A 26,344-nucleotide genomic window follows, 5' to 3' on the forward strand; every position below is an offset into this window, starting at 1 on the left:
ATAGGTAAATAAAGTACTAAAGATAAGAAAAGATTCGAGGAGCTAACAAGTTAAATACGATGTATCTAATACAAAGTACTCCGTATATATACTCGCCTTTACTAAATGTGGATTCAAAACACTGATTAAGGTAAGAAATGTGGTATATGCTAACTAGTATATATGCTTTGAAATCCCATAGCAAGGGGCTATAAGGGATGCACAGTTGTATCCGAGTACAACAGTTTTTTACAAGATATATTGATCACAGTACCTATTTTGTGGAGGAGGAAGGGGCAGTTTAGAAAATCCAAATTAAAATTTAAACAACTTTAAGTGGAAAGGAGGCAAAATTAACATGTACATTTCCATTTACTGAAACAATGGTAATATACCCCATTGATGCAGAAAGCCTTGCCCTGTGGTAACCTCGAGCACCAAAAGAACAAGCACGGCTAACATAGCTGCTCTTCCATTCCAAGTTTCAGCACTCTTAGTCCAACCCCATTCCCAAACTGTCACTGGAGGAGGTAGCTCTCTGCGTTGTGAGTCGTAAGTTGCCAAAAGCTCTTCTACACTGCCGAGTGGAACGAGAGACTGCATAATACCAATCCTTTGTTTTAGATAACCTATAGAACTAACCCATGCTTAATGCTAAGAGTCTCCTGCCATCAAAAGACGAGAAAACGAGAGCAGGAAACTATGCAGATCCTCTACTTGGAGTGAGGCATCAAGGGAGAATATCAAAACTGAGATACTCATTGCCTCAACCTCAACATGCCACTTTGCCAGTTTAAGCATGATGGATAGAGATGATCATTTAATTTAGGTCAGATTTGGGTGTGGAGTCAATCTGTTCAATTTCAGGTTAGGTCAGGTATGGTCAAAATTAGGTAGGGTCTATTGCCAACTTGCTTATCATAAACAATCAATCAATTTGTAATCATTTACATTCCAGTCTGGGTCAGTTTAAGACGGATTAGTTTCGGTTTGGATCACACTGAGTTACCTACTTTTGCGTATGGTGTGGGTCTAGCTCAGGCTATTTCAGGTTGGGTCGGTTTAAATTACTACTTACAGTAACCAAGCAGTTTGTGGTAGAGTGAGCTGAAGAAAAATTGCAGCCCACTACAGGGAATAAGATGCTCCATGTCTATGCAGGACATGTTTGGTTGTTCAATTGGCTATGCGCCTATACCTATATTCTATGAGTTGTAATAGTTTGTTTTGTATCAAGTGATATAATGCCAATATTTCATACCATAAAAATGCAATCAGTCATACAACACTGAAGACAAAAACTGTTCACACAGGAATCGCAAAGATAGATCCTACTTCTATTAATATAACCTCAAATAAAAAAGTTACTATTCTTGCAATCACGTCCAAAATTTAGAGCCCTTGTCAAATGCTTGATTTGTTTAATACTTAGCCTTTTTAAAGAAGTTTTCCAATGCATCTTGAACTTCCTATATAGACCTATCTTTGGCACTGTATTATGTTCTTGTTTGCTAAAAATTATTTGTCTTTCCCAATTGTATGTCTAGTATGTTACCTGGTTCTGAGTCTGACCATGTCTTTTTTGGTCAGTTTTGCAACATGTTTTGAAACCAGCACAAAGTTTAAAGTCTTCCATACTGGATGTAATATCTACTGATAGCCCCGACCCCAAAATAAGAACAAAATAAATGCAATTTTACAAGATATCCTCTAAGAAAAAGTGCTAAACAGATAAACAGGTATACATATTAGAAAACTTAAATTCATACCTGTCGTGCTTCAAGATTTGACACTGCCATTGCCCCCACATAGGGAAGGCTTTCAATCACAGCATCAGCCAGATCTGAAATAAATGTTGGTTCACATCCTAGGGCAGGAACACGTCCCCAGTTTTCTATTCCTGATTCTAGAGCTAATTCCTTGTACTCCACATCAATTTCTTCCAAAGTTTCAATATGCTCACTAACAAAACTGATGAAGTTCTTTACGAAATTAGTAATTATAAATCCTGTTGATTGTCTCCAAACAAAAACATTCATGGATGAATTGATTTTTAAGGAAATGGAAGTACCTGATTGGGACAGCAAGAAGACTTTTCACGCCTTTCTTTCCAAGGTCAATAATAGTATCATCTGTATAGGGCTTCAACCATTCTACAGGTCCAACCCTACTCTGTACAAAGATTCCAAAGTAATCCAAACCATCAACAGTGATAATGGGCATTAAAAGTTTTAAGTGAAAATGAAATGGTAAGCACAATGTGCAAAAACAACCTTCCCTATCATTGCCCACCCAGAACCCCCACAAACACATACCATGAACATAATTAATATATCGTACAAAGCATACAAACATAGAAACAAAGTTTACAAATATAAAAGAACCAGAGAGCATTTAAATTCAATACCTGGTAAGCAAGAGTGAAGGAATTGTAAATCTTTCTCTTTTCTAATTCTTCCATTATCAGGTCAACACATTCTTCCATCTCAGCCTTGTATGGGTCACCAGCTTCTTCAACATAAGCTAATGGCACACCATGAGCACTAAAGAATATCACAACCTGTCACATACAATCAGTTATATACAATAGCAAGAAATTAATTTGAAGCTTTGCATTGAACAAAAATTTGATCACAGAATCCGGGCTTCCTGGGATCCGTGTTTCAGATGCTTGCAACACTCTCTTAAAATAGAAATGTCTCGATAATCAATACTTGAAACACAGCCCAAAATGGAAATTTTTTATACATACAATTACAACTCTACCCATACTTACCAGCCTAATATTATATGACTACCCCGCTCCCCCCTCCTTATTAAATTACTTAATTAGCCCATCCCCATCCAGTAACTTTCCTTCTCATTCTCCTCAATTCCTTCCCTTACCCATTCTCAACACCAGGTCCATAACCAGTAAACCACTCACCACCATTCCCACCCCAACCCACCACCAACCTCACCTTTAACCAAGATGTTGTAACAGAAGCAAGAAAGAGTGAAGAACAACAAGCACACATAGATTAATGAGGCTCACTAACAGAGTGTTAGCTACATCCATGAGCATGCCACAAAAGTTTTACTGAGGATATTACATAAATACATATTACAGAATAGGTTACATTAAAATATAGAGTATATATAGTACTCCCAGAACAAAAACCACCACATCCTTCACAAACCAACCAACACAAACACTATCAATTACCCTCATCAAAAGTTCGAAACAATCACCGCCTTCACATAAACCACCACCACCATCACCACTGTCATCAAAACCACCACCATCAGATCTGCAAACTACAACACCTCCACCTATCAGGCTATGCCTATCATCATCACCAATCCTCCATATTAACTACCCCTACTACCGAAACCACCATCTCCACAAAATATCACTATCCCCATTGTCATCACCACCCCACCCTCAGCACAATTACCACTCTGCCTGATACTATCACCACCCATTTCCTTCCATAATTTTCTTTTTTAGAGGGGCATATCTTCTTTCGAATGACAAAAGAATGGCGGTGGTGATAATAATGGCAGCTGTGGCGATTGTGAATGTGGGTTGGGAATTTGGGGAGGAAGGTGGATTGGTGGTTTTGTAGTGGTCAAGTGTGTCATGTGCCCCTCTTACACCGATCGGTTTATATACTCTATCACGCCCCCTCACATGAGAGCCATGGACCTCCCCATAAGAGATGGATGAGATTTGAACCCGAGACCTTTATGTCACGTTGGCTCTAATACCATGATAGAGGACCAACTCAACCAAAAACTTAAGCTTATTTTGGAACTCAGGAATTAGGATTAGTTTATATACTCTGCCATTGAGGTCTTTCTCTTTTAGTTACAAAACAGAAGGGAAAAAAAAAAAAAAAAAAAAAAAAAAAAGATGATCGACTTTTAAAACAAACATTTTATATAGGCAGAGCTTGTCCTATTCAGAAGAGTAATCAATTGAAAATTCAATACCAACTAAAATTGAAATTTAGCTCTGCACATAAAGGCCTAAGGCATTAAATAGCTAAAATAGCTCACCTCTTTTGGATTGTTGAACTTTTTCAGTTCTTTTTCAATCAAATCACCCATGGCCTTAATATATCCATCTCGCTGATACCAGGAAGGAATAACTGTGTGCTGCATGTTGACAAGGTAATCGTCCTCCCTGCGATAAAGATTTTATGAATCAGAACTTATAATAATTTAAACTAAGCCCACATACAGAATTTTGTTTATAAATATATATATAAAGTAAAAAGAAAAAGTTTATACCGGAATATACTTTCCAGAAGTCTCAAGCTTGAACCGCTGGTCGATATTGAGAATTGTGGGTAAAGAGGAAGCACAACAAGCTTTGTAATGCCATCTCGTTTTATCTACGCAATCAAAGAAAGAAAGCATAAGAGCAGGATTCATGTACTTACCCTAAATCAAACACAATAATCTGAAAGAATCAATCATAACATTTAGAATCCTCTATCAGTCAGGTATGCTCATTGTGTCCTTTAATGCGCAATGTCATTGCAGCTAAGCCAAATATTGACAGTCAAATAAACTGAAAACAACAACAAGATCCATGGCTTTTGAAACATCATCTACAGAAGATCCATGGCTTTTGAAAACATCATCTATGGAAAATCCATGGCTTTTGAAAAAATCATCTACAGAAGATCAGAACCACGAACCAAATCTCATGTTAGAAAATTAGGTAACACTGCTCTTTTTAACACCATCTTTCAATAAATTGAGAGACAAACTGTACAAAACACTACTAAAGCTCAAAGTGACTATTTCATCTGCTCAAATAGGCAGCCTCGTCATTCCTTAAAAACAATGAACTTTTTATGTAAGGTTAAAAGACTAGAAAGAGAGCTTATTAGCATCTGCATACTTACTATCTACTAGGATAAGGAAACTCCAGAATGCAACCTGCCTCAAAATCTATTAGAGATCTTACCAATGATAATAACAAAGCTGTGACTGATTTCTACTGTATTACAGACTTACAGTATCACTTTACGCCTTAGCTATTACACTTGTATCTATACCTAGGCAAGAATTATGTCTAGCAACATGTAATAAAGTAACTATGCACCAAACAGGAAAAACCAAAATAAAGCTACTTAATCAGTCAATTAGTCTAATTGCAACTCAAGCCATACCTCCTCAATTGCCTCTTCAGTAAACGGATGCCAATAACGCATACCAACATATACAGTTGCAGGAACATTTTTTGCATAAAGAGCCTTCTGTAACTCTTCTGCCTGGAAGAAGGTAAACAACATATTACAGTTCCATGAAATCCCCAACTTGTTTGCGTCAGACATAAAAGGGCTGGAAAAAAAAATCTGCCACTAAAACTCAATTATATGAAAGAAAAAGGGAAATATCATTTGTAACAATGAGACAGTAACATGCCTGTGCATCTGTGATCTTCCGAAGTGGAGAACCACCGCCGATTGAAGCATAACCTTCTTTGCTCTTGGGAGCCCTTGAAACAGAAATAAATTGAGCAAGGGGCTTCTGAAGAAATCGGAACAATCTAGGCAGTCTAATGATGTCCTGTTCAATGTCTTTGGTCAGGAAACTAACAGAACTAGAAATAATCGAAATAAATTGTCATAATAAAATGACAAAAATCTTATCAAAAAATTTAAATAAAAGCCAATATGCATACTAAAAGGAAACAAAAAAAAATTGTGAAAATAATGTCATGCAAGCCATATGCAGCAATTTTCCAAAGTGGCCTTGCATATACTGACTTGCTGACCCTTCTGTAACTTTGCTAACACCCTTCCCCCCCCCCCCCCCAGATTTTTCACATTTAGTCTAATTCCAAAATATCCTATATGTATGACCAGCAACTAGAAACATTTATATATGCATTAGCTTAGTGGTGATGAGCAATAAACAGCTAGCCATAAACCTAGCAGTTAAAAAATGAATCCACCAAGAAGGGTTTGGAAAAGTTGGCCCATGAACCATATAATGATTGCTTGAAAAAAGGTTTTTTCGATCCAGGCTGAAAACCAATAAAATATTGAATTGTAATTTATAAGACTTTCTTAAGTTCTAGCTGATACCTTAATGAAGTTTATAATTAAAATGAAATAACATTTACAAAAGCACACAAGTACATAACCAATACAAGGAATAAGCAAAGCCTTTCTTAGTGTCCGATTCTCACTGCAACTTCTCACATCTAATAAACATGAGAATTGAGAAGACTCATTTGGATGCCTTCAACCTCTTCAACTAGTGGATCTTTCATGTTTGAAACCTCTTTAAGAGATGTTGCTGTACAAGTTTACACAATTTTGAATAATACTAGAGCCAATCTTCCACTTGTTTCCTTCTCTTTAACATCATTATGTTTGTTATTTCCTTTGCATACATATTCCAGCACCAACTCTTTGCCCTTCATAAGGCAGAACAGACAACACGCAAAATAAGTCTACTTAAGTAGTCATCTTCTTTGGTCATAAGTTCTCCAATATAGTTAATTTACATTCATAAATTGGTCTTCTAGAATTATAGCAACTGAAGTATCATTATAGTGTAGGACAGACAGACAAGTGGCTCAATCTGGCCCATCAAATCAACTGATGTATCAAATGCTACTGACAAAGAATCAATCAGAGCCTCAAAGCCTCAGAGGTATGAACTCATTTCAGCAAATGACATCATTAGAGTGAAATGCATCATAAAAGTTTTAGCTTTAACTGTATGAGGTATGAACACAATCAACACTCAACAGTAGCAAAAACCAGAAACGTCCATGTAATCACAAAACATACTGAAAAAGTGAAAAAGAGTGTTACATACCGGATCTGCAAAAAGGTTATACAAGAAAGGTTGCACATCATCCAAAGTCTCTGGGCCTCCAAGATTTAGCAACAATACTCCTATTTTCTCCTCACCCGCAGAAGGTGTTGTAGACACATCAGGAGTTTCAGAAGTCAATAATGCTCTAACTGGAAGTGAATTTATTTTGAATGATTGACATGTTGTAGACTCTTCTTTGGACCAACCAAAGAAACATTTCCCTACTATCAAGTGCTTTGATGTATTGGCATGAGCATTGTTCTCCATTGACACTCCTGCACAACGATATATCTTTTGAGAAGTACCGATCTCCTGTGGCAATAACCTAACAGAGAAAACATAAATCAGCTATTGGTATGGTATAATGTCATCATTGCTAGTCAAAATAGTGCTGCATGACAGATGATGACTATTACTGAATTCGACATAAATGGCTTTATTTCATGAGAGAAGAGGCAATAATAGCCTACATTACATCCTCAAAGAATCACGAGAAAAACAGTGCTGAACAATGACATATTCTAATGCAGGATACTAATCCCATTGTAGAAAGCCAGAAACCAACTGAACATGTCATAAAATGATAGCCTGACAGTCATAATCACAAAATTCATAAAGTGTAAGTGCAGCATTAAATATACATTTCAACGGTCTTCACCATACAAGTGAGAAATTATAGTATATTGCTAGTTTCTTTAAGTTACAAGAGCAAGCAGTAACTGGCTAACTCTCCAACAAAATTTTGGCTGTTTTCACTCCATTCAAAACCTAGGAAAGATTTTGTGTTTACAACACTACACAGTGACTCAAGTTAACTAAATATACTTGATTTAACAATGTACATTATTTACTCTCAACTGCAAGTGTAGGGCATAGATATGTGTCTAAGACCTAGGTTTGGACTATACTAAGACATATTTTCACGCTTTTGGCCTTATTTGGGAATCAAATATGACAGAATTTGGAGTAATTGGTACATACTTCATATACTTGAGCAATAATGAAGAATCTAGAATCAAACATCAAACTTTGCAGCATGCAAACTAGATCCTAGATTTTTGCCTTCATCATACAAACTTAATCATCCATTTGATCAGTACAACATTTATATATCTTCCATATATCTCCCACAAGCACATAGATCACTTGTAATTCTTTCATCTCGCGCTTCTAAGATTCGGGACTAGTGTGTCTAAGATGGGTTTTAATCCCCAAATATTTGAAAATGTCCTCCTTATCATCTGAATTTTTTTAGAGCTAAGTCACCTCCAACATATCATATAAATTTTTCAACCAATCAATTAATCAAAATACATAGAAGCCCTTTCCTTTTTAATGAACTCCACTAAAACAGTATCTTTCACTAGGGACTGTGAAAGTAAGTTACATATATACTCTAAAGGTCACCCACAAAGTAGGGCATGGATGTCAGCTAGCTTAACTCATAAGGTCTTCCAAGTGCCACCGAGAGATCGAATCTTGTCTACATCTTTCCCCTGTCAACCCCTACAGGATTCTCTTTCCTCCTAACACTTGAATGCTAATCCTAAATTAGGAGCAAAATTTTGCTACAAGCTAATCACTAATCACACCAAATTCAAGGCTTCAAGCATATGAATACAGCTAAATTCCAATATCATTTATTAAAAAAAAAAAACCCACAAAATTAAGCAACCAAAATTCAAACGTTATCAAACACAAGCAATAATTTTGTAACACATGCAAAACAAAAACATAAACGATAAATTAAACTTCAAAAATGAAATACCGGCAACAACATGAAAGAACGGATGTACGGTTCTTAGACAAATGCATCACATCATCACCATTAGAAACCCTCAACCCTACAAAATCAGCACAAAAAACCCAAAAAAATTACAGAAAAATTAACCAAAAAAACAACAAAATTAAGCAAAATTATGACTAAAAAACAAGAAATTACCAGTAAATCGAGCAGATTGTAAAGTAGAAATTGCACTACCAATTGCCATTTTCAGAGCTCAAAAAAGGGGAAAAGGGGTCAAAATTCAGCGCCGCATTTAGAGAGAGAAAAAAAAAAGTGAGAGAGTGAGAGTTACAGAACAGAGAAGAGGAGAGCAGCAGATTACAGGTCTGCTCAAAATGAGTATAGCCCACACTTCAACAGTGGCATTATCCGTCATACCTGAATATTTATTATTAAATTTTAAAATATGGTGGAAATTTCTGCAAGAATATGGTTCATACGTGTGACATGGATGATGTCCACGTCATCATCTTTGAAAAGACTTGGGATTTTTTTAATGGGTATTATTTTATATTTTTGTTTGATCCAATCAAGAGTCAAAGATATTCTTATTTTTAAAGAATAGAAAGTCAAATGATATTCTAGTGACAATCAGGTTGTACGGTTTGGGTTTGGATTCAAGTCACTGACTTGCAAATTCATAGTCTATTAGTGTAGGCATGAAAATTTTAATCGACCATGCGTAAGGTGCATCCGTTTCCAGAAAAAATAAATTAAAAATAAAAAGCGGAAAAAATATTTTTCTTTGGATTTTATTATGTGTCACTGCTTATTGTTTGGGTCAAAGTCAAAATATAATGAGAATCAATCCCATGATCACCTGAAATTGGGATGAAAGCTTTAACCACTTGAGTTATTCCTCACTCCCATAGTCAAAATATTAACTATTATATCTTGATTGAATAATTAATTTGAGTTATTTTGGCCAATTTTATATATTTTAGATAGACTCATTTAATTAATAATAAAACCCAACAGTTTTTCAAAAAAAAAAAAAAAAAAAAAATTAAACCCAACAAAATGGGTTTTATTAGTTATCAAATGGATTGTCTGTAAAATTAGATGAAAAGCACATTTGGGTTAATGAAAAAGAGAGTTGTCGTTAGGCCTATTTAGGTGGTCATCTTAAAACCCTAGCCTATGAGAATTCTATAAATAGAACTCACCTCTTTCATTTGAGGCATATAGAAAATCCAAAGAAAAACCTTTTTACATAAAAAAATCTCTAAACCTAAAATCATCACTAACTTCTCTAAAAACCTCAAGACAAATCTTTATTTTGCAAACTTAAATTTTGTGTCTACAATTTTTTGACACACTCAATAGGACAATTATTACTCTTTATCTTCGTTCTCTAAGTTTTAAAATCCGTAGAATTAATGGGGATTCTGTCAAATTTGCTTCCAAACTACAAGACTTAGTTGCGTCATATCTACCCAACCTATCTTGAAATGGCATTTGTTGCGATTAGTTTTAGGTGTCAAATACATATATGTAAATAAGAAGATAATATCAAAAAAAAAAAATACTTCGTATAAGATTAATAATTCTCGACTAGAATAATCACAAAGACTTCATCTCCTCCTTACTATTGGATTAAGCCTGGTAAGTACATAATATGGATTAAGATGACAACAACTCATAGGATAAGCAAATATCAAAATTGTACACCTGTCAGAGAGGAAATAATATTTATATTTCTTTATATTTTTAATTTTAGTTTGATGTGAGTCGCAATCAAATGTATTTAGAGGAATGTTTTATTGTTTCAAAGATGAGGCATGTCTTAATGTGTTGAAAATAATGAAAAGTCTTATGATTGATGGAGTTATAATTTCGAAAATTTTATCTTTAGTTGTCGATCTTTGTAAATTCTGACATGTTTTGATGTCTAGATTAAAAGATGAGGCATGTGTTAATGTTTTGATTGATGATTAATACAAGTAATTTCGAAAATTTTATCTTGAGTTGTCATTCTTGCATGTTTAAATGTCTCAAAGATGAGGGCATGTCTTAATGCTTTGAAGATAATAAAAAGGAGAGTGTTTCAATTACTTCTAAAGGTGTAATAATTATAATTGAATATTGATAAAATAATAAGGATATAAAACATTAATACTTTTATATTATACTTCCTCTGTTTCACAAATATTGCAATAAGAATGAAATTACGCATCCCAAAGCACATTTTATTTGCTAAATATTTAAAATTATGTTAGAGTAAAAATTATAAAAAGTTGATATTGTGAAAGTATTTTACGAGAGGAATCTAACAAGACCTCACATGCCTATATTTTACACGTATGAATCATAATATGTGGTCAAACAAACGTGATGAATAGTGTAAAATTTCAGTTGTTGCAATATTACTCAAACAAAGGAAGTATATATATGTATATATATAATTATTATAACAATATGTCAAAACATTCTAAATTATCATAATATTCATATCCTATCAAAATATTATGACAGAGCTATAATTAAATAAGATTAATACATTAGTTATAGCTTATAATGATGTTATAAAACACCAATATCACTATTTCTGACAAGCCATTAAAAACATCAAATTTAGGATTTGTAAACAAATTAAACAAAGCAAACAAATCAAAGCCTCTCAACCAATGTGACCATCAATCTTACAACGATCCCAAACTTCATTATTTTTTTTCCATATTAAGGACACCAATTTCTCATCAACTTCTTTTGATTTGACGGTTGCATCCGTCAAAAGGTCATGGCATTGTCTTCCCATATTCATTAGTGTTGTGCAACATTCTTGTGTAACAATTTTTGCATCAGCAAATACATACAAAAATATTGCATTTCCACAAATAGCACCTGCCTTATTTGCACATTCTACAAAAGAAACATTGTTAAAACATGTGCATGGACTTGGACTAGGCTCATTAACGGCTTCAATGATAGCATTTGGTCTAGAGACTACAAAGGAGGTTAGTAGCACCAAGAACATGACAAGTAAGTTTATGTGTATGTGTAGGGCAATTTTAGTATCCATTGTAATGGAGTAATCGAGAGAAAATGAATGTTATGATGATAAAATATTCTTATAACCACTTTTTATAGGCACAAAGATAAAAACGAAAGTTGAGATTATAATGGGGGTTTCTATACATATAAGTTATTTAATAAATGAAATTTTGTAACTTGTAACCTACTTTTCGTTTCTCTAATCACTTTGTAACTCTTTTTGTGGAGTTACATAAAAGTTATAATGAATGAAAATAATACTTTTCCGACTCATATAGAAATTTTTACATGGCTAACAAAAATATCCCATTCAAATTTGTTTAATCAAGGACTGTTTTAGATAGTGTTTATTTATAACAAACGTATCAACATTAGTTAGACTTGTGACGAGTACTATAATACTTTAAAATATATATTGATAAATATAATATTATCAAATTTGCATTTTAAAATACTTTCACAACACCTATTAGTGTTAATTATGTCAATATATATTTTTCAACCAACATTGTCAACTCAAAAACTTTTTTTTTGAAGAAACAAACTCAAAACCTCAATAGAATTATATTTTTTGAGTTTAGGAAACACAAATTTCAATCAAGAATCAAAGTTTCATCCTCTCAAAAGTCTCAATATAATTGCAAGAAACTAAAATCTTTAGAGAATCTTTAAAGTCCTAATTAGCCAAATCTATTACTCTTGTTATCCAAACAAAAACCTCAATTGACATTAACATGTCAAATTCAAATTTTAAGAACAATGAAAAAAAAAATTAAAATCTTTCCAACAATTGAAGAGTCAAACAACATTTTCAGATTGTAATAAGATCCAACATTCATAGGGGTAAAATCATAGTTCCAAGAAAACTCAAGAGATGTTAACGAAACATGACCCTTGATCCATCCTTTTTGGGAGGCTACACAACTCGTATTTCACAGCATTAAAAAATAACTTCATATCAAACCTTCGAGCTAAATCACAACCAGCTTAACGGAAAAATGTTGCATCGTTTTGAACCAATGCTCTCTACATACAAGGTGACTCACATACAATGACTCTATCAGGTGTTAAGGCTCAATTCCTCTATGTATTGCTTGCACTCAACTCTCTCATACTTTTCAATGATCCTACAAACTGTAAATGTAAAAAGATACAAAATGTAACATCTGTTGCAAGAGATAGAGACTACTAAATTCCTCGCTATCTTTTTATTTCCAAAAAGGAATATTTTGCCCGTTGAAAAGAATTACTGTAAACTCGTCAAGAATAATAACAAGCTATAATGCCATCAGTATTATGCTCCCTTCTTACAAAACTTTTCAAGCCATTCCATAGTCACACTCTTTGGCCTCTCTAGTGGTAAGCCAAGAGCTCGGTCCCATATTAGCTGCATGAGGAGATCAGATAATGTAAAAAGTTATAACGAATTACAAACAGTCATTTCCGGTGAAAACTAATGAGCAAATTTAGATAATAAAAATGATCAAACCTGTGAGCAAATGCCAAGACTTCTTGATACTCCAAATAAAACTGTATAGTACCTGTCAAAGAAGATATTTGTTATATGACTAGGAAAGTAGTTTGAAAGATTGGAATACAAAAGAGGAAAACAGGAAATGGAGGATACCTTGCTTCCGTCAAACCATAGTGGTTCAGCAAAACTCCACTATGAGCGTCAACATTCGGCCATGGATTCTTAACCTACATAATCCAAAAACATCATACATTAAGAGAAAGAGAGAAACTCGTGCAAATTCTTGAAAGAACTAGCATATCCAAAGCATTATACCTTTCCAAGTTCTGTTAGAATAGGAGGCACCACTTCGTACAACTTTGACACCTGCAAAAACATTTTATTGAGGTTTTTATCTCAAAAGTTAAGAAAGAAAATGATCATATTCTTTCAGAAAATATATACCAATTGGAAAAGTGGGTCGTGAGGCATGTGCTTCAATGCGAATTCTCTCTGACATGTGTATCTTGGATCTGTCTTTCGCAGAACTCCATGACCATATCCAGGTACCACCTATAGATTTAAAAGTGTCCATAATAAACAGCCAAGTATGTTGTAGAACCTTTATGGGAATATGGGGCATGGATGACCTTAGATGAGCAAGGACAACAACATCTAACAAGATTTAGCATGAACATATTATCAAAAATTAACGAATTGAGAAAAAACAGGTGGGCAGTTTAAGACTACTGTCAACGTATACAGTTTTTTTGACAAATGGGAGGATCTATCATAACCACAAGCAGAAGGCTCAGAGATAGCTTTCCTATTGTTACCTATGGCCCTTGTTGACAAGATGTATAAGATTTTACTATATCCACTTAGCCCACTCATTCCCTTTCTCCCCTTATCCCAAAATTTCAATTAATCACAGTCACACCAAACCACACCTTGCCAATGTTGCCATAGAATAGAGCACTCTATCATATCTGTAGCTAACTCAAAGATAATGTTGCACCATATTTGTCGATGTCTAAAATGCCTTTAATTACACTTGATGCATACATTTGTTCCCCCATCAATCAGACAATCACCCATTCCAGCTTACATGTCATAGTTGTTATAATTACAATGCGGCACAATATTCCCATTGGAATTGTAATTATCCTTTACTCAGCTTGTCACTAGAAGATAAGGGCCATGCTTTGAGAACTGAAGGCGTTTTCATATAGTAGTTTGATAGATTGATATACATACTACGTACATGCTAGAAATGCTACAAAGGAAGACCCTCTCTCACACACACACACACACACACACAAACACAAAACAAAAAAAAAAAAAAAAAAAAAAAAAGGACAACCTCCAAATAAAGAATCAATAAAGGGGGGAGGTAACTCAAAATATATAGTGAACGTAGCTAATGCTAGTTAGCAAGTTATTGTTCAACGACAGCATGACTATTGATCATAAATATGATTTATCGGCTTACCTTGCCACTGTTTAGTGTCTTCCAAACATAATCTTTCAACTGCTCAGTCGAGATGTTCTCTCCACATTCATCAACAACCGACTTAATCCACAGCAGCACTTCCTGAGACAAGAATAAGTCAGGCATGAAAATGATGAATATAATGGTGTGTTTTAGAGATTTAGCTTGTTTCAATGCATGGTAAAAATGAAACTGAAAAAACATGTAACAACTTCAAATTGTAGCCTTGTAGGAACTCAAATTCATGAACGATTACAGCTTAGTGAGGGCATGAGCACATAAGCAATCAAACATCTCATCAAAGTAGAATAAATTGTATAACTAACAATGTTTTATTATGCAGGAATAACTGACAAAAGAAATAAAAATAGGTATGGAAAAAAATTATACCTGGTTGGCTAATCCGTGGAGTGGGCCAGCTAACCCATTCAATGCAGCTGCAAATGATAGATAAGGATCCGAAAGTGCGCTACCCACCTACATTGTGGTAAGAGCAGGTCAGAGTCCTAAAGCTCAAGTGTAATATTTGATGCATAAAGATGCTTCTTATTGCTTTTTTTTCTTTATCGTGAACTCCAAAGAAACCCACAAATGCAGAAGCAAACTAACTGAAAGCCGAGGAAGAAGAAAGTTAATTTTTCAGATATTTACCAAATGGCCAGTGTGAGCGCTAACATTTCCACCTTCGTGATCACTGCAAAATAGGAGAAAAATATTTTATCTTAATGTAAGCAAATTCTATTATTCTAATCAAACACGTCTTGTCTGAACATTCTGACATGTTTACCTGTGAATTGTGACATAAAGCCGCATCAGCTCAAGCATCTGAGAGCTATCAAATCCCAACATATGTGCAAAATTTGCACCATAATCAAGGGAGTCATCCTTTGGTATAATTTCTCCATTCTTATACATCCTTCAACAGAAAAATAAAAAATAAATCAATATTTAGCCAACTCATAACTCAAAATAAACCATGAGCAACAACCTTCACACTATATCCAGGAATTGACATTAAATTGGCAGCAGGAATGCAGAAAGCAAGGCCAACCCATCTAATACTCTTTAAGCCTTCACCATCCTTTTGAGGAGCCATTATAATATATATAAAAATCATGCACTATGCAATCACTTTAAAGTAGTAAATCACGTAAACTCTTTTTCGGCAATGCTTTATAAGTTTTGAGTAAAGGATGGATGCCATCAAATTTTCAAGGGTATTTCCATATAAAGGGAGTGAACATATTTCCAAAAGATATGGAAGTTTGTCACTAAAACCCATGTACAGTTCATCTCACTAAACGGTTCTAGCTACATCAAAACTCATGAAACACACAGGGGCGGACCCACCTTTAGTCATAGTGGGTCCGGTGACACAGTATTTTTTTTAAAAATAAAATATCAAAGAGACCCCTTATTATAGATAGGTGGTCTCTTTGATGCTGCTATTGGTAACAACAAACAATATCAAAGAGACCTCTTATTAAGATAGGCGATCTCTTTAATGCTGCTATTGCTACAAAAGACTTGCTGTGGTTTTTTTAAATATTAAAGAGACCTGTTATTTATATGAGAGGTCTCTTTGATGCTGCTATTGCATTTCGCAATTTTTTTGCGCTACTTTCTTTTTTCATTAAAGAGACCAGTTATATTTAATAACTGGTCTCTTAAGTTATCTCACTTTTTTTTGTATAATTTTTTAATAATTTTTTTTCCCTTTTTATATCTTATATTTGTACAACCAATTTTAATATTTTCCCATAAAGCTTATCAATTAACTAAAAAATCATAAAGTTAATTCAATATAATAATTTTATTGTACTATTTGTTTATAACATGTTATTTGTAGTATTTTCGACTTGTAAAATTGAATTCTTAAGTATTGTATTTGGTTGTGGTATGAATTTTTGTGTCCTATTTTTGGATTGAAATCAATTTGGTGAAATATATATATATATATATATATATATATATATATATATATATATATATAATTTTTGGATTGAAATTAATTATGAACAAGACATGGAAAAAAAAAAATTGTACTTTCACAAATGATCAATAATTGATGGTGACACACTATCTCGGAAATCCTGGATCCGCCACTGCACATGATATACTACCTCCGTTACTTTTTAGATGCAACAAAGGGGTATTATTTGTGAGATATAAAATATTCCTTTGTTGCAACTAAAAAGTAACGGAGGTAGTATATATATGCCCTTTTTAAGTGTACATAAGATGGTAGACCTGGGCTCCAACAGATTGTGACTTTAACCACATAAATTCCTGGATGCTAAAACTTTAATATCTGAGAGCTCATTTCATTTACTTTCTGCTATTACACAAAACAACACCAGAAGCTGGTAAATCACCATCTCTGGAATCTGAATGACTGATAGAAGGTTTACTGACCTACGATAAATATAAGCTGCAACAACAGGAACTTGAGCAATCAAAGTAAGGCAATCCTCATATGTTGGCTCCCAAAACCTGGAATCAAAATCACCTTTAGTACTTGACTAGATGAAGAAAGTCAAGAGTCTACAAGACAGGTAAAATACAACCGCAATAAAATAACATAGTGACTCACTTTGATTTGTGGATCCCTTTCTCATATGCCTTCTGAAATTCGCTTTGAACCTTAAGGAAAGAAAGAAAAATTATACACCTTACCAGCACTCTTTTTTGAAATTATAAGGATATGAGCCAGAGATCACTAGTTAGAAGCTTTCATCAATAATGCAATAGCATGATCAGGATTCAGGAGGTACAACAATCACATTAAGAGAGACAAAAAGGAAAAGAACAAGAAACATAAAAAATAAAATAAAGATATAGCTTAAAGAGCTAAGTCAGCTAACATCCAGAAGTAAATTTTACACCATTGAGTAATTAGCAGACATGCCACAAAAACCAACAAGAGAAACCAATAAGGAAGACACCAAAATAGAGATAATATGTTTAACAATACAAGAGGGGGGCTGTATAATCAATACCTGAAGGGCCATAACACCAGTAGTAAACTGAGTCATCGGGTGAGCAGTTATTGGAAGGGCATCAATTGTTTTGTACACATGGTCTGCAATTACAACAGTTTGATAAATTTTCACATTTAATACAAAAGATATATCTTTAGCTATACAGATATGAATAAGATTGAACACATTAGTAGAACAAGAAAGCTTTTCTTAAAAGTCTCTCTATTTCTTTTCAGTTGCAACCAAGTGTAATAGAACGATTTTGAAGGATGAAGAGAGAGAAGGAAAGGGTTCCCATGTGGCCATATGTAAATGTGATGTAAGGAAAAGTAATAACTTTCCAGGTCCAAAGTTACCTTTTATAGATTGGTTGCAAGTCTTGCAACTAATATGAAATTTCCCAGGGAGAGAGAAGCGATGCAACAAAAAAGAAATGAATGAAGCATTGATAACACATCCAATGGATAAGGAAGGCAAAGGATAGGAAAGAGTTACAAATAATTGGCCACCAGTCCACTGTAGTTTTGAAAATGTAAAATCAGGAAGAAAAAAACTAAACACAAATGCAGATTAGGGGTAAAAAATATTGCTTAATACGCAAAAAATAGTGTACATGCATAGAGATATAGCACAATATACCTACAAATTAGACACCAATACTGCAAAAGGATAGATTGACCCAAACAATTTATCATTAGTGAAAAAGTGAACCTGGGATCGAAGCACGTTCCCGCAATTCTGCTGATAAAGCATCTACTTGCTCTTTGCTTGGAACCTAAATTAATGAAAAGCAAGATACAGAATATGAAATTTCAAAAAATTAGTAAAAATAAGAATATATTTCATATGAAGAGCTAACAAGATGTAGATAGCCAAGCTCAGCGATCAGCCCCAATCATTCGGCTAGCTTCGTAGACTAACACTTTACCCACTTCTGATATAACAAGCAATTTTCATACATAATAACATGAATTCCAAGGTATTAACATATTAATTTCTTTCTACAAAATAGTTCTCACACCAATCATGAAGAACAATTTAGGGAAGTCTCTTCATCCCTATCTATATCTTTAAGGTAACCAATTGGAAACAAACATCTAAACTTTTCAACAGATCATTTTCAAAGCGCAATATATTGAAAATGATAGCTAAAAACACCCAGACATGGACATAATAACTTGAAATTAGCCTTCTCTCACATTCAAACAGGAATCTTATGATCAAATTATATTCTTAATATCTCAGTCTACTACGTTCAGACAAATGGCAAAAGAGCAACTTTCTTTAAAGAGTGAGACAAACTATACGGCAAAGCAGAAGACCAAGCTTATACAGTATACTAGGAGATCTTCAGGTTCAATTATGCAAGGTATAGTAACAACCAGAGAAAAGCATAATATTTCGAAAAATGGATTATTAAAGAAACAAAGGCTAAGGATATTAAGAAGCCTGCAGACTGTATGTATAAGATGAATTTATACCTTTCCAGTTAAAAGAAGCCAAAGAAGACTTTCAGGCAATGGCTCTCCACCAGGACTTGCAGCAGGTAATAGTTTCTGACACTCGGGTATAGAATAACCCCTAAATCGAATTCCCTAAAAAGGTATCATAATCAATGAAACAAATTAACATTACATCATAATCAAGTGAAGGGAAACATTTGGAAAGAAATGAAAATTTCTATACCTCTTCTGGGTCAAGTAAGGAAGTTTCCCAAAGTAAACCAGTCATTCCTCTCATTCCTCCCAATACCTATTACATTGGCGTTATATACTTATATGAGAAAGAGACAATTAAAATATGGTAAAATGCATAGGCCAAAGAAACATAAATTCAAGTATTGTAGCTATGAATTATGACGACAACATGATTGTTTTTAATACTACGACAATCCAATGTAGCTAACCATAAGTATCCTAACACCTCAAATGGATACAAATACATGGCATGATCCTTGATAGCTTAGAAGAGATGTAGCAAAGCTTGATAAATTCACATTGTTGTCCTAAGTTCTAATGAGTCAGAAATTTCTCAAAGTCTGAGTAATGTATGATAACAAAATAAGAGTATATAACTATTGATTATAGATAAGCTAGTACCATGTCGACAGTAATGTTCCCAAGCTGCACACTTCCATTTTCTTTCTTTATCTTCTTCAACCGTTCCTATAGAAAAAGAAAATGGGATTAAGAACAAAACCACAGTAAGAACTTCATGAATGTAAACTACATTATTGCAAAATTTTAAAATTATCAAATTTGAAGTCAAAAAAACCTGTTGTTCAGGAATCAATTCTTGTAACTCGGAACGAAGGTCCTGCTCATCACATGAAAATCATTGCAATAAGACACAATAAGCTTACCAATTTAACACAAAAAACAATTTTTAAAAATGCAACATTTTAAACTTGATGATTGAACAATCATGTCAATCTTATCGCCCTTTTATAAGCTTAAATTTAAAACAAACACCTGCATTCTTCTCTAGTTTACACCACAATATGGTCACTTCTCACTTTACACTTACACTTGACATTGACAACATTCAGGTACAATAATACCTCTATACAATGCATAACCAAAATAAATTTACAGAGGTTAATTTATGTACAGATGCATTTTCACTCAATTTTACAAATTGCAAATTAATAAATCAATGGCGTAAACAAGGAGATAGAATTTACAAGGCTAGATGAACTTTGCATCTGAATCCATCTCACAGAACCACTTAGACTTGATTGTTGGCCCTGCAAGTAAAAATTCATTCATAACATTATCAAGGCTACAACAATTTTTAAAAAACATGACTCAAAACCATATATTTGTAAATTTAAATCACAGAACAATCATTTTCATAGGAATAAAAGCAAATTACAGCAATATCTAATTATAATTACCAAATGAATCAAAGGATATTGATATATGCACGTATTCAAATGCAACCCCAAAAGCTAACTAAAAACATTAATTGCACCAATTGACGCCGTAATTTTATCATAATCCCATTCCTATATTGATATCGAATTACGCTTATAGTTAGCTCGGGTTGCATATATACATCAAAACTGATAAATCAATCAAGTGTAATATTAGAAGTAAACATAATAAAATTCAACATTTTTTAACAAAGATCGAGAAGCTTACAACTCGAGAACGTAGCTTCGAGAGAGTTGAAATGCCTCGGAAAAACGACATGATCAGCCTAAAATTGCAAATTAAGAGCAAAATAATCCAAAATTAGGAAAAATTAATGCAATTACAGGAAGATTAAATCTGCAACAGTTGAAGAAATTGAAAATCTGGAAAAGTTTGTATGAATCAAATTCAAAAGTAAGAAAAAATGGAAGAGAGAGGAAATCACCTTCGTTGGAACAACGCAGAGAAAATGAGGAGATTCGAAGGAGTCTAGAATGAATGAATAACTCGATGAGGAACGAGTTAGACGGTAAAACGTGTTGGTGTTGGTGGCTTAATTGAATAGTGTTGGGCTAAACAGCTTATTGTGCTCGGAACAGTCAAGTCAATTTTGCATTGCCGAGGCCTTTTGCCAAGTTTTGAGTTGTGCATTATTTTAGGTGTAGAGAGAGCCGAAAGGCCAAATAATATGAATGATATTCAAATTCAATCCTAAATCTTGAATATCGTCACCAAAGTTTTGTTCTTCTATTATTTCAATATTGTTGGTTAAACTGATTATACAGAGGTGTTTGTTATGTGAGAATGGGAGTTTGAGAATTAGAAAATGGATTTGGATTGAGAATTTTCCATTGAACTTTATTTGTTAACTTTTCTGGCTTGCAATTGTATTCATTTAGGGAAAAAACTTGCGTGGACCTGCTCCACAATAATATTATTGTGAATCTGAGGTTTATACGCAACTGAAGTTAGATGGAACATAGTGACCCTAATATTAACATAGTAACCTTATTTTTAACATAATAACCTTTATTAAAACTTGTGTAACTTTTAATATTATTGTCATATTGTAAACCTGAAGTACGACGATATGATAAACATAGTGACCCTAATTTTAACATGGTAACATTTATTATTCATATTGACCTGTATATAAAAAATTTCATTAAAACAAATAAAATAACCTCCTATAGTCTTTATAATGCCATAATGATTTTATTTCAACATAATAATCTTTACTTTATTATAGTGACTTTTTTTTATTAATAAAATAACCATAGTGTTTCTAATATTAATGGTCCACAATAAATTAGTGTGAACCTGGTCCATTTAAGAGTTTAAATTTCAATTCAATAAAAATAAGTTCAGTTAGTAAAAATCAGTAAGTTCAAAGAAGAAATATAATATCTGTCAGGAAAATATATATATATATATATATATAATAGAAAATCAGTAAAAATAATTTCAGTTCAATAAAATTAATTTTACTTCGTTAAATTAATTTTAGTTCAGTAAAAATAATTTAACATCAGCAAAAATAAGGTGAAGTAAACAGGGCTTTGGTATACAATGCTATACATAGACTCTTAGGACTACATACAAGGAGCTACTAAAAAAAACACATTAATTAACCTGATTTGCACGTAATTTTGTCGTGCATTCTTAAATTAATATCAAATTAAGTAGATATCAAATGTTTATCTTTAGCTCCAAGGGCTACATATAACATTACCCTTAACATAATTTGAAGATGTTTAAGTTGTAAATTAAACTTGAAAATCCCTTTATAAACTTTATTTAGACCTATTACTTTTATATCCAAATTAAAATTATTTGGTTGAGCTAGGGGTGTTTTTTATATCTGAAATTCATGGCAGTGCACCTATGGAAATTGGGAAACTTTTTTTTTTTTTTTTAATTTTTTTATCACGTTAATATATCTTATATAATTTTAATAAAATTAGTGTTAATTCAATCATTGTCTAATTTGTAGGGACTAGTGATGTAAAACATAAAAGTGAACAATATACTTTTTCCGTTCCCTTTTTTTTTTTTTTTTTTTTTTTTTGACACAAGCACTCCTCCGTTCCCTTAATATTGCAACAATTACTACTTTAGGATGTTTCACAAATATTGCAACATATTCTTTTTTTTTTTTTTTGAACGAATTAATAATATCATTAAATAATAGCCATACGGCATCTACAATAATAAAGATCTGTAAACCACAAATTTAGAAGAAAATACCATAACTTTTACAATCAAAATCATAACTAATTTGCATATTTGACATAGCTCATACTCTACCGCTTCAAGCTTGACGCGAGCAATGATTTTCAATATCTTTGCATCTTTTCAAGTAGAGACCTTCGCAATCTGCACTGACATTTTGATTGAAAAGTTGATGACAAACCCCAAACCCATAAGAAACCAAATCACCTTAGCTTCCCAATTATTATAAGAACCTTAAAAATTAAACAAAATTCTCATCCATGGATGATCAGAATCAAAATCCCAAAAAATTGAGACAAACTCTCAGATGGAGAGAACAAAACAAACCAAAACGTAAAACAAAGCAAAAAAAAAAAACTAAATTGAATTAAAGATAAAGGGTCGGAAGTCTAATTTTTGGCCTAAACGACGAAGAAAACTAAAACCCTAGAAGAGAGAGGAGAGAAAATGAAAAGTGCAACATTTTCTTTTTTGCATATGTTTTCTCTCTATATCATGGCTGAGAACACAAAGGAAAGAAGCCTAGGTTCCAACCTTAAACCAATTGGCAATATAATAGATTAATAGAGGAGTAGTCTGCTTGGATTATAAACTGAAAGCCCTTTGCTTTCTTTTTCAGTGTGGGACAAACACTACTTACACTTGTATCTAACAATATATATATATATATATATATATATATATATATATATATATATATATATATATATATATAATTGTCAATTTCATGCAATAAACGATTAAAATTTCATCATTGGACGCAAATTTACCTCATTGGATGTAATTTACCTCAGATCATGTCCTAGCTTGCGTTCAATATGAATTCCAGGGCTTTCAGTTGAAATTGGAAAAGGGATACATGCTTTGAGCTTAATGTGAGATGATGACATCAATTAGGTATAAGAAAACAAAAAGGCATTATTATAAATTTATAAATTATACTTGTATATTGTTTTTAAAAAATAAATAAAATAAATAAAACAAATAAATAAAAATTATACTTGTATATACTTAGTAATTGACATTTTATTAAACCAAAATATATTCAAAGATTGAAAAAGTCAAAGAACAGGTTGAAAAATTAACAAGAGTTATTTGGTGCTTTTAGATACGGACTTGTCATAAACAAGTAATCTAAAAGTCAATCAACAATTCAACATACACTACGCTCTCATATTCTCCTTTCATGAGGGGTGGCAGAACCATAAATTTATCATTCAAAGGGCCAAGACACAAATATGTTATTCTTTCTGAATTAATGTATACAATTATACGTATTATTACAATTAATAAAAACAAGGACAAAACAAAAAGAAAGAATGAACCCTTGAGCACATAATTAATTCAGTTTTATTTAAAAAAAAAAGGCTAATTCCCAAAAATTATGAATAAGAATACCAAGTAAGTTATACACAGTTAACGTAACTACGGATTATTGCTCAAAATTAATTTTTAACATAAATCATTAGGTCGGAGTGGCACTGATACATCCCCCTCTGCTCCCGCCCTTGAGCACATATGGGAGAATATGAGATACGGAGTAGTATAAAATTAAGTATGATGGAGATATTTGTATATTTATCTACTAATTAATACATAGTATATTTTATCCACTTTCATTAAATAAAAATATTGTAAAAATATTGAGCACACAATAAGTTTTGTGTAAGGTGGGTGTACATTAATTTTATTGTAAGACGAACATCAGTTTGAGGGTAACTTTAACTATTTTTATGGTAACTTTTAATCGTTAAACGGTAACTTTTAATTTGTCCTCAGTTTGAATTTTATTAGATAATATGATTAATCTAATACATTATAATAAGTTTTTTGGTAATATAAAATTTATTATTAGAAAAATAATAAAGGATAACTTTTGTTATTAATTTAATAATAATAACTTTTGTAGTATAAAGGATAACTTTAAATACTTTTAAAATAACTTTAACCCATCGTACAATAAATTAACTTACACCCGCTTTTTAGAGAAACAAATTCATACAATGCATTTAATTGATGATAAACTTTCACATTCGAGAAAAAAGTACACTTACAATTAGAAAAAAAAGTTTTTGGTTGATTATTATACGTTTAAAAACTTTAAGAAATATTAACAACTCTTAAACATCAAATATTTACATTCATGCAACTCAAAAAAAATAAGGGCAGTATAACCCAAAAAATCAACAAAAACTATCGTTCATACTCCGTAATAAATTTCTTAATGCCTTAACATTATCCAAAAATTAAACATAATTGTTTTTTCCTAATTAAAAAAAATAGCCGTTGACTTTTGAAACCTCATCCTCGCCTAGCCGCATTACGTAAACATTAACAAAAAAAACTACCTGGGCCGGGATCTAATATTCCGTACGACCGGACCGCGGAGTTCTCCTTAATGCAGCACAACACCCACAACCTTTAACCCGAGGCGAACCTGGTTCATCAATCTCATCCTGGTTCGACCGTGCGGTCTTTATTGGCTTAATATTAATCGTAGGATTATTAACGTTTACATCATCGTAAAAACGTGATCGTTGTCGTTGATGACCGTGTTGCGGTTTGTTTGGTTGATTGAATTCTTGGGAATAAAACCGGGGTTTAGTCGACTTAGACCGGTCCTTAGGCTGAGTTATTTCACCTGTTAAAAATAAGTCGTCCCAAACAAGGCCAGAAGAGCCTTGACGCCTGAATGAAATTGCTGATCTTTTTAATCCTCCTGCACTTACTTGCGCCATTAAGTTTGATTTTCTCTCACTCTTTTTTTTTTCCTTATCTTGTATGGATAATGAATTGTTGTTTCAGTTTTTTTGGTTGGCGAACTATTTTGAGAGAGGGTGAACTTTTAACACTATTTATTAATAGACTATGGAGGGTTTGAAGGAATAAAATAAGGGGTTGTTTAATAGGAGTACTAAGTAGTATAGGATTCGGAGATTTGATTTCTTGAGTGTTTCTAAATATAGGTGTCGTGGATAAAGTTTAAGATTTAAAAAGATAAATTTTGTGGAGGAAATCCCTTCAAAAAAAAAGAAAAAATAAAATAAAATAAAATTTGTGGAGTAAATTTAAGATTCAAGTCAAGAGATACTTGTTATGGATAATACTAAGTCTTTGCTTTGGATATAATTAAGGTTTAAAATTATCCGATGATTAAAAATTAAAAAAATAATAATATTATGGCTCACAAGATCTATAGTTTTATTTTTTTAATGGAAGATCGATAGGTTGAACAAGTCATAGTTTGTTATAACTTATATGTAATGTAGGATCACAAACTTTGATTATTGTATAAAACCATTGTTGATTATTTAATTAATTAAGCTTTAATTATTTGAATGTTCAAGGAAATTAAAATTTGGTAGATAGCACAAAAATTAAACTACCATTATATACCATGTACTTCATTTTCGTTTGACACGCATTATCATAGAATCATCGCCATACATCGTCATAATCATAAATTCATTAATACAAAGTTTTTTTTTTTTTTTTTTTTTTTTTTTTTTTTTTTTTTTTTTTTTTTTTGACAAATAATACAAAGTTATTTAGAAAAGAAAGGTCAACTCACAATGATCCATTAATTATTTACAACCAATGTTCGTCACAACTATGAGAGGAATTATTGTCAATGAATTGCCCAAATTTTAAGGTTTGTGATTTGCATGATAGTATTAATCTAAC

General features: G+C 32.6%; 2 protein-coding genes across 2 annotated transcripts; both read right to left on the reverse strand.

The window, feature by feature from the left end:
* Positions 1 to 29: 29 nt before the first annotated feature.
* Positions 30 to 8,973, reverse strand: LOC110698675 (ferrochelatase-2, chloroplastic-like). The gene is made up of 11 exons (XM_021876173.1): positions 8,750 to 8,973; positions 8,576 to 8,651; positions 6,808 to 7,132; positions 5,401 to 5,544; positions 5,145 to 5,246; positions 4,255 to 4,358; positions 4,021 to 4,147; positions 2,387 to 2,539; positions 2,051 to 2,151; positions 1,749 to 1,950; positions 30 to 576 (listed from the first exon to the last, which is right to left on the reverse strand). Exons 1-11 carry the CDS (start codon positions 8,796 to 8,798, stop codon positions 352 to 354), a joined length of 1,608 nt encoding a protein of 535 aa, XP_021731865.1. The 5' UTR covers positions 8,799 to 8,973; the 3' UTR covers positions 30 to 351.
* Positions 8,974 to 12,382: 3,409 nt separating this feature from the next.
* On the reverse strand, positions 12,383 to 21,074 carry LOC110698677 (citrate synthase, mitochondrial-like). The gene is made up of 20 exons (XM_021876175.1): positions 20,874 to 21,074; positions 20,657 to 20,714; positions 20,197 to 20,259; positions 19,788 to 19,829; positions 19,613 to 19,678; positions 19,200 to 19,265; positions 18,995 to 19,108; positions 18,225 to 18,288; positions 17,532 to 17,614; positions 17,126 to 17,175; positions 16,948 to 17,025; positions 15,320 to 15,448; positions 15,184 to 15,226; positions 14,923 to 15,009; positions 14,533 to 14,634; positions 13,506 to 13,613; positions 13,377 to 13,427; positions 13,215 to 13,288; positions 13,077 to 13,128; positions 12,383 to 12,974 (listed from the first exon to the last, which is right to left on the reverse strand). Exons 2-20 carry the CDS (start codon positions 20,705 to 20,707, stop codon positions 12,882 to 12,884), a joined length of 1,416 nt encoding a protein of 471 aa, XP_021731867.1. The 5' UTR covers positions 20,708 to 20,714; positions 20,874 to 21,074; the 3' UTR covers positions 12,383 to 12,881.
* Positions 21,075 to 26,344: the final 5,270 nt, after the last annotated feature.

The sequence above is a fragment of the Chenopodium quinoa genome, unplaced genomic scaffold (genome assembly GCF_001683475.1).
Source record: "Chenopodium quinoa cultivar QQ74 unplaced genomic scaffold, ASM168347v1, whole genome shotgun sequence".
NCBI lineage: Eukaryota > Viridiplantae > Streptophyta > Magnoliopsida > Caryophyllales > Amaranthaceae > Chenopodium > Chenopodium quinoa.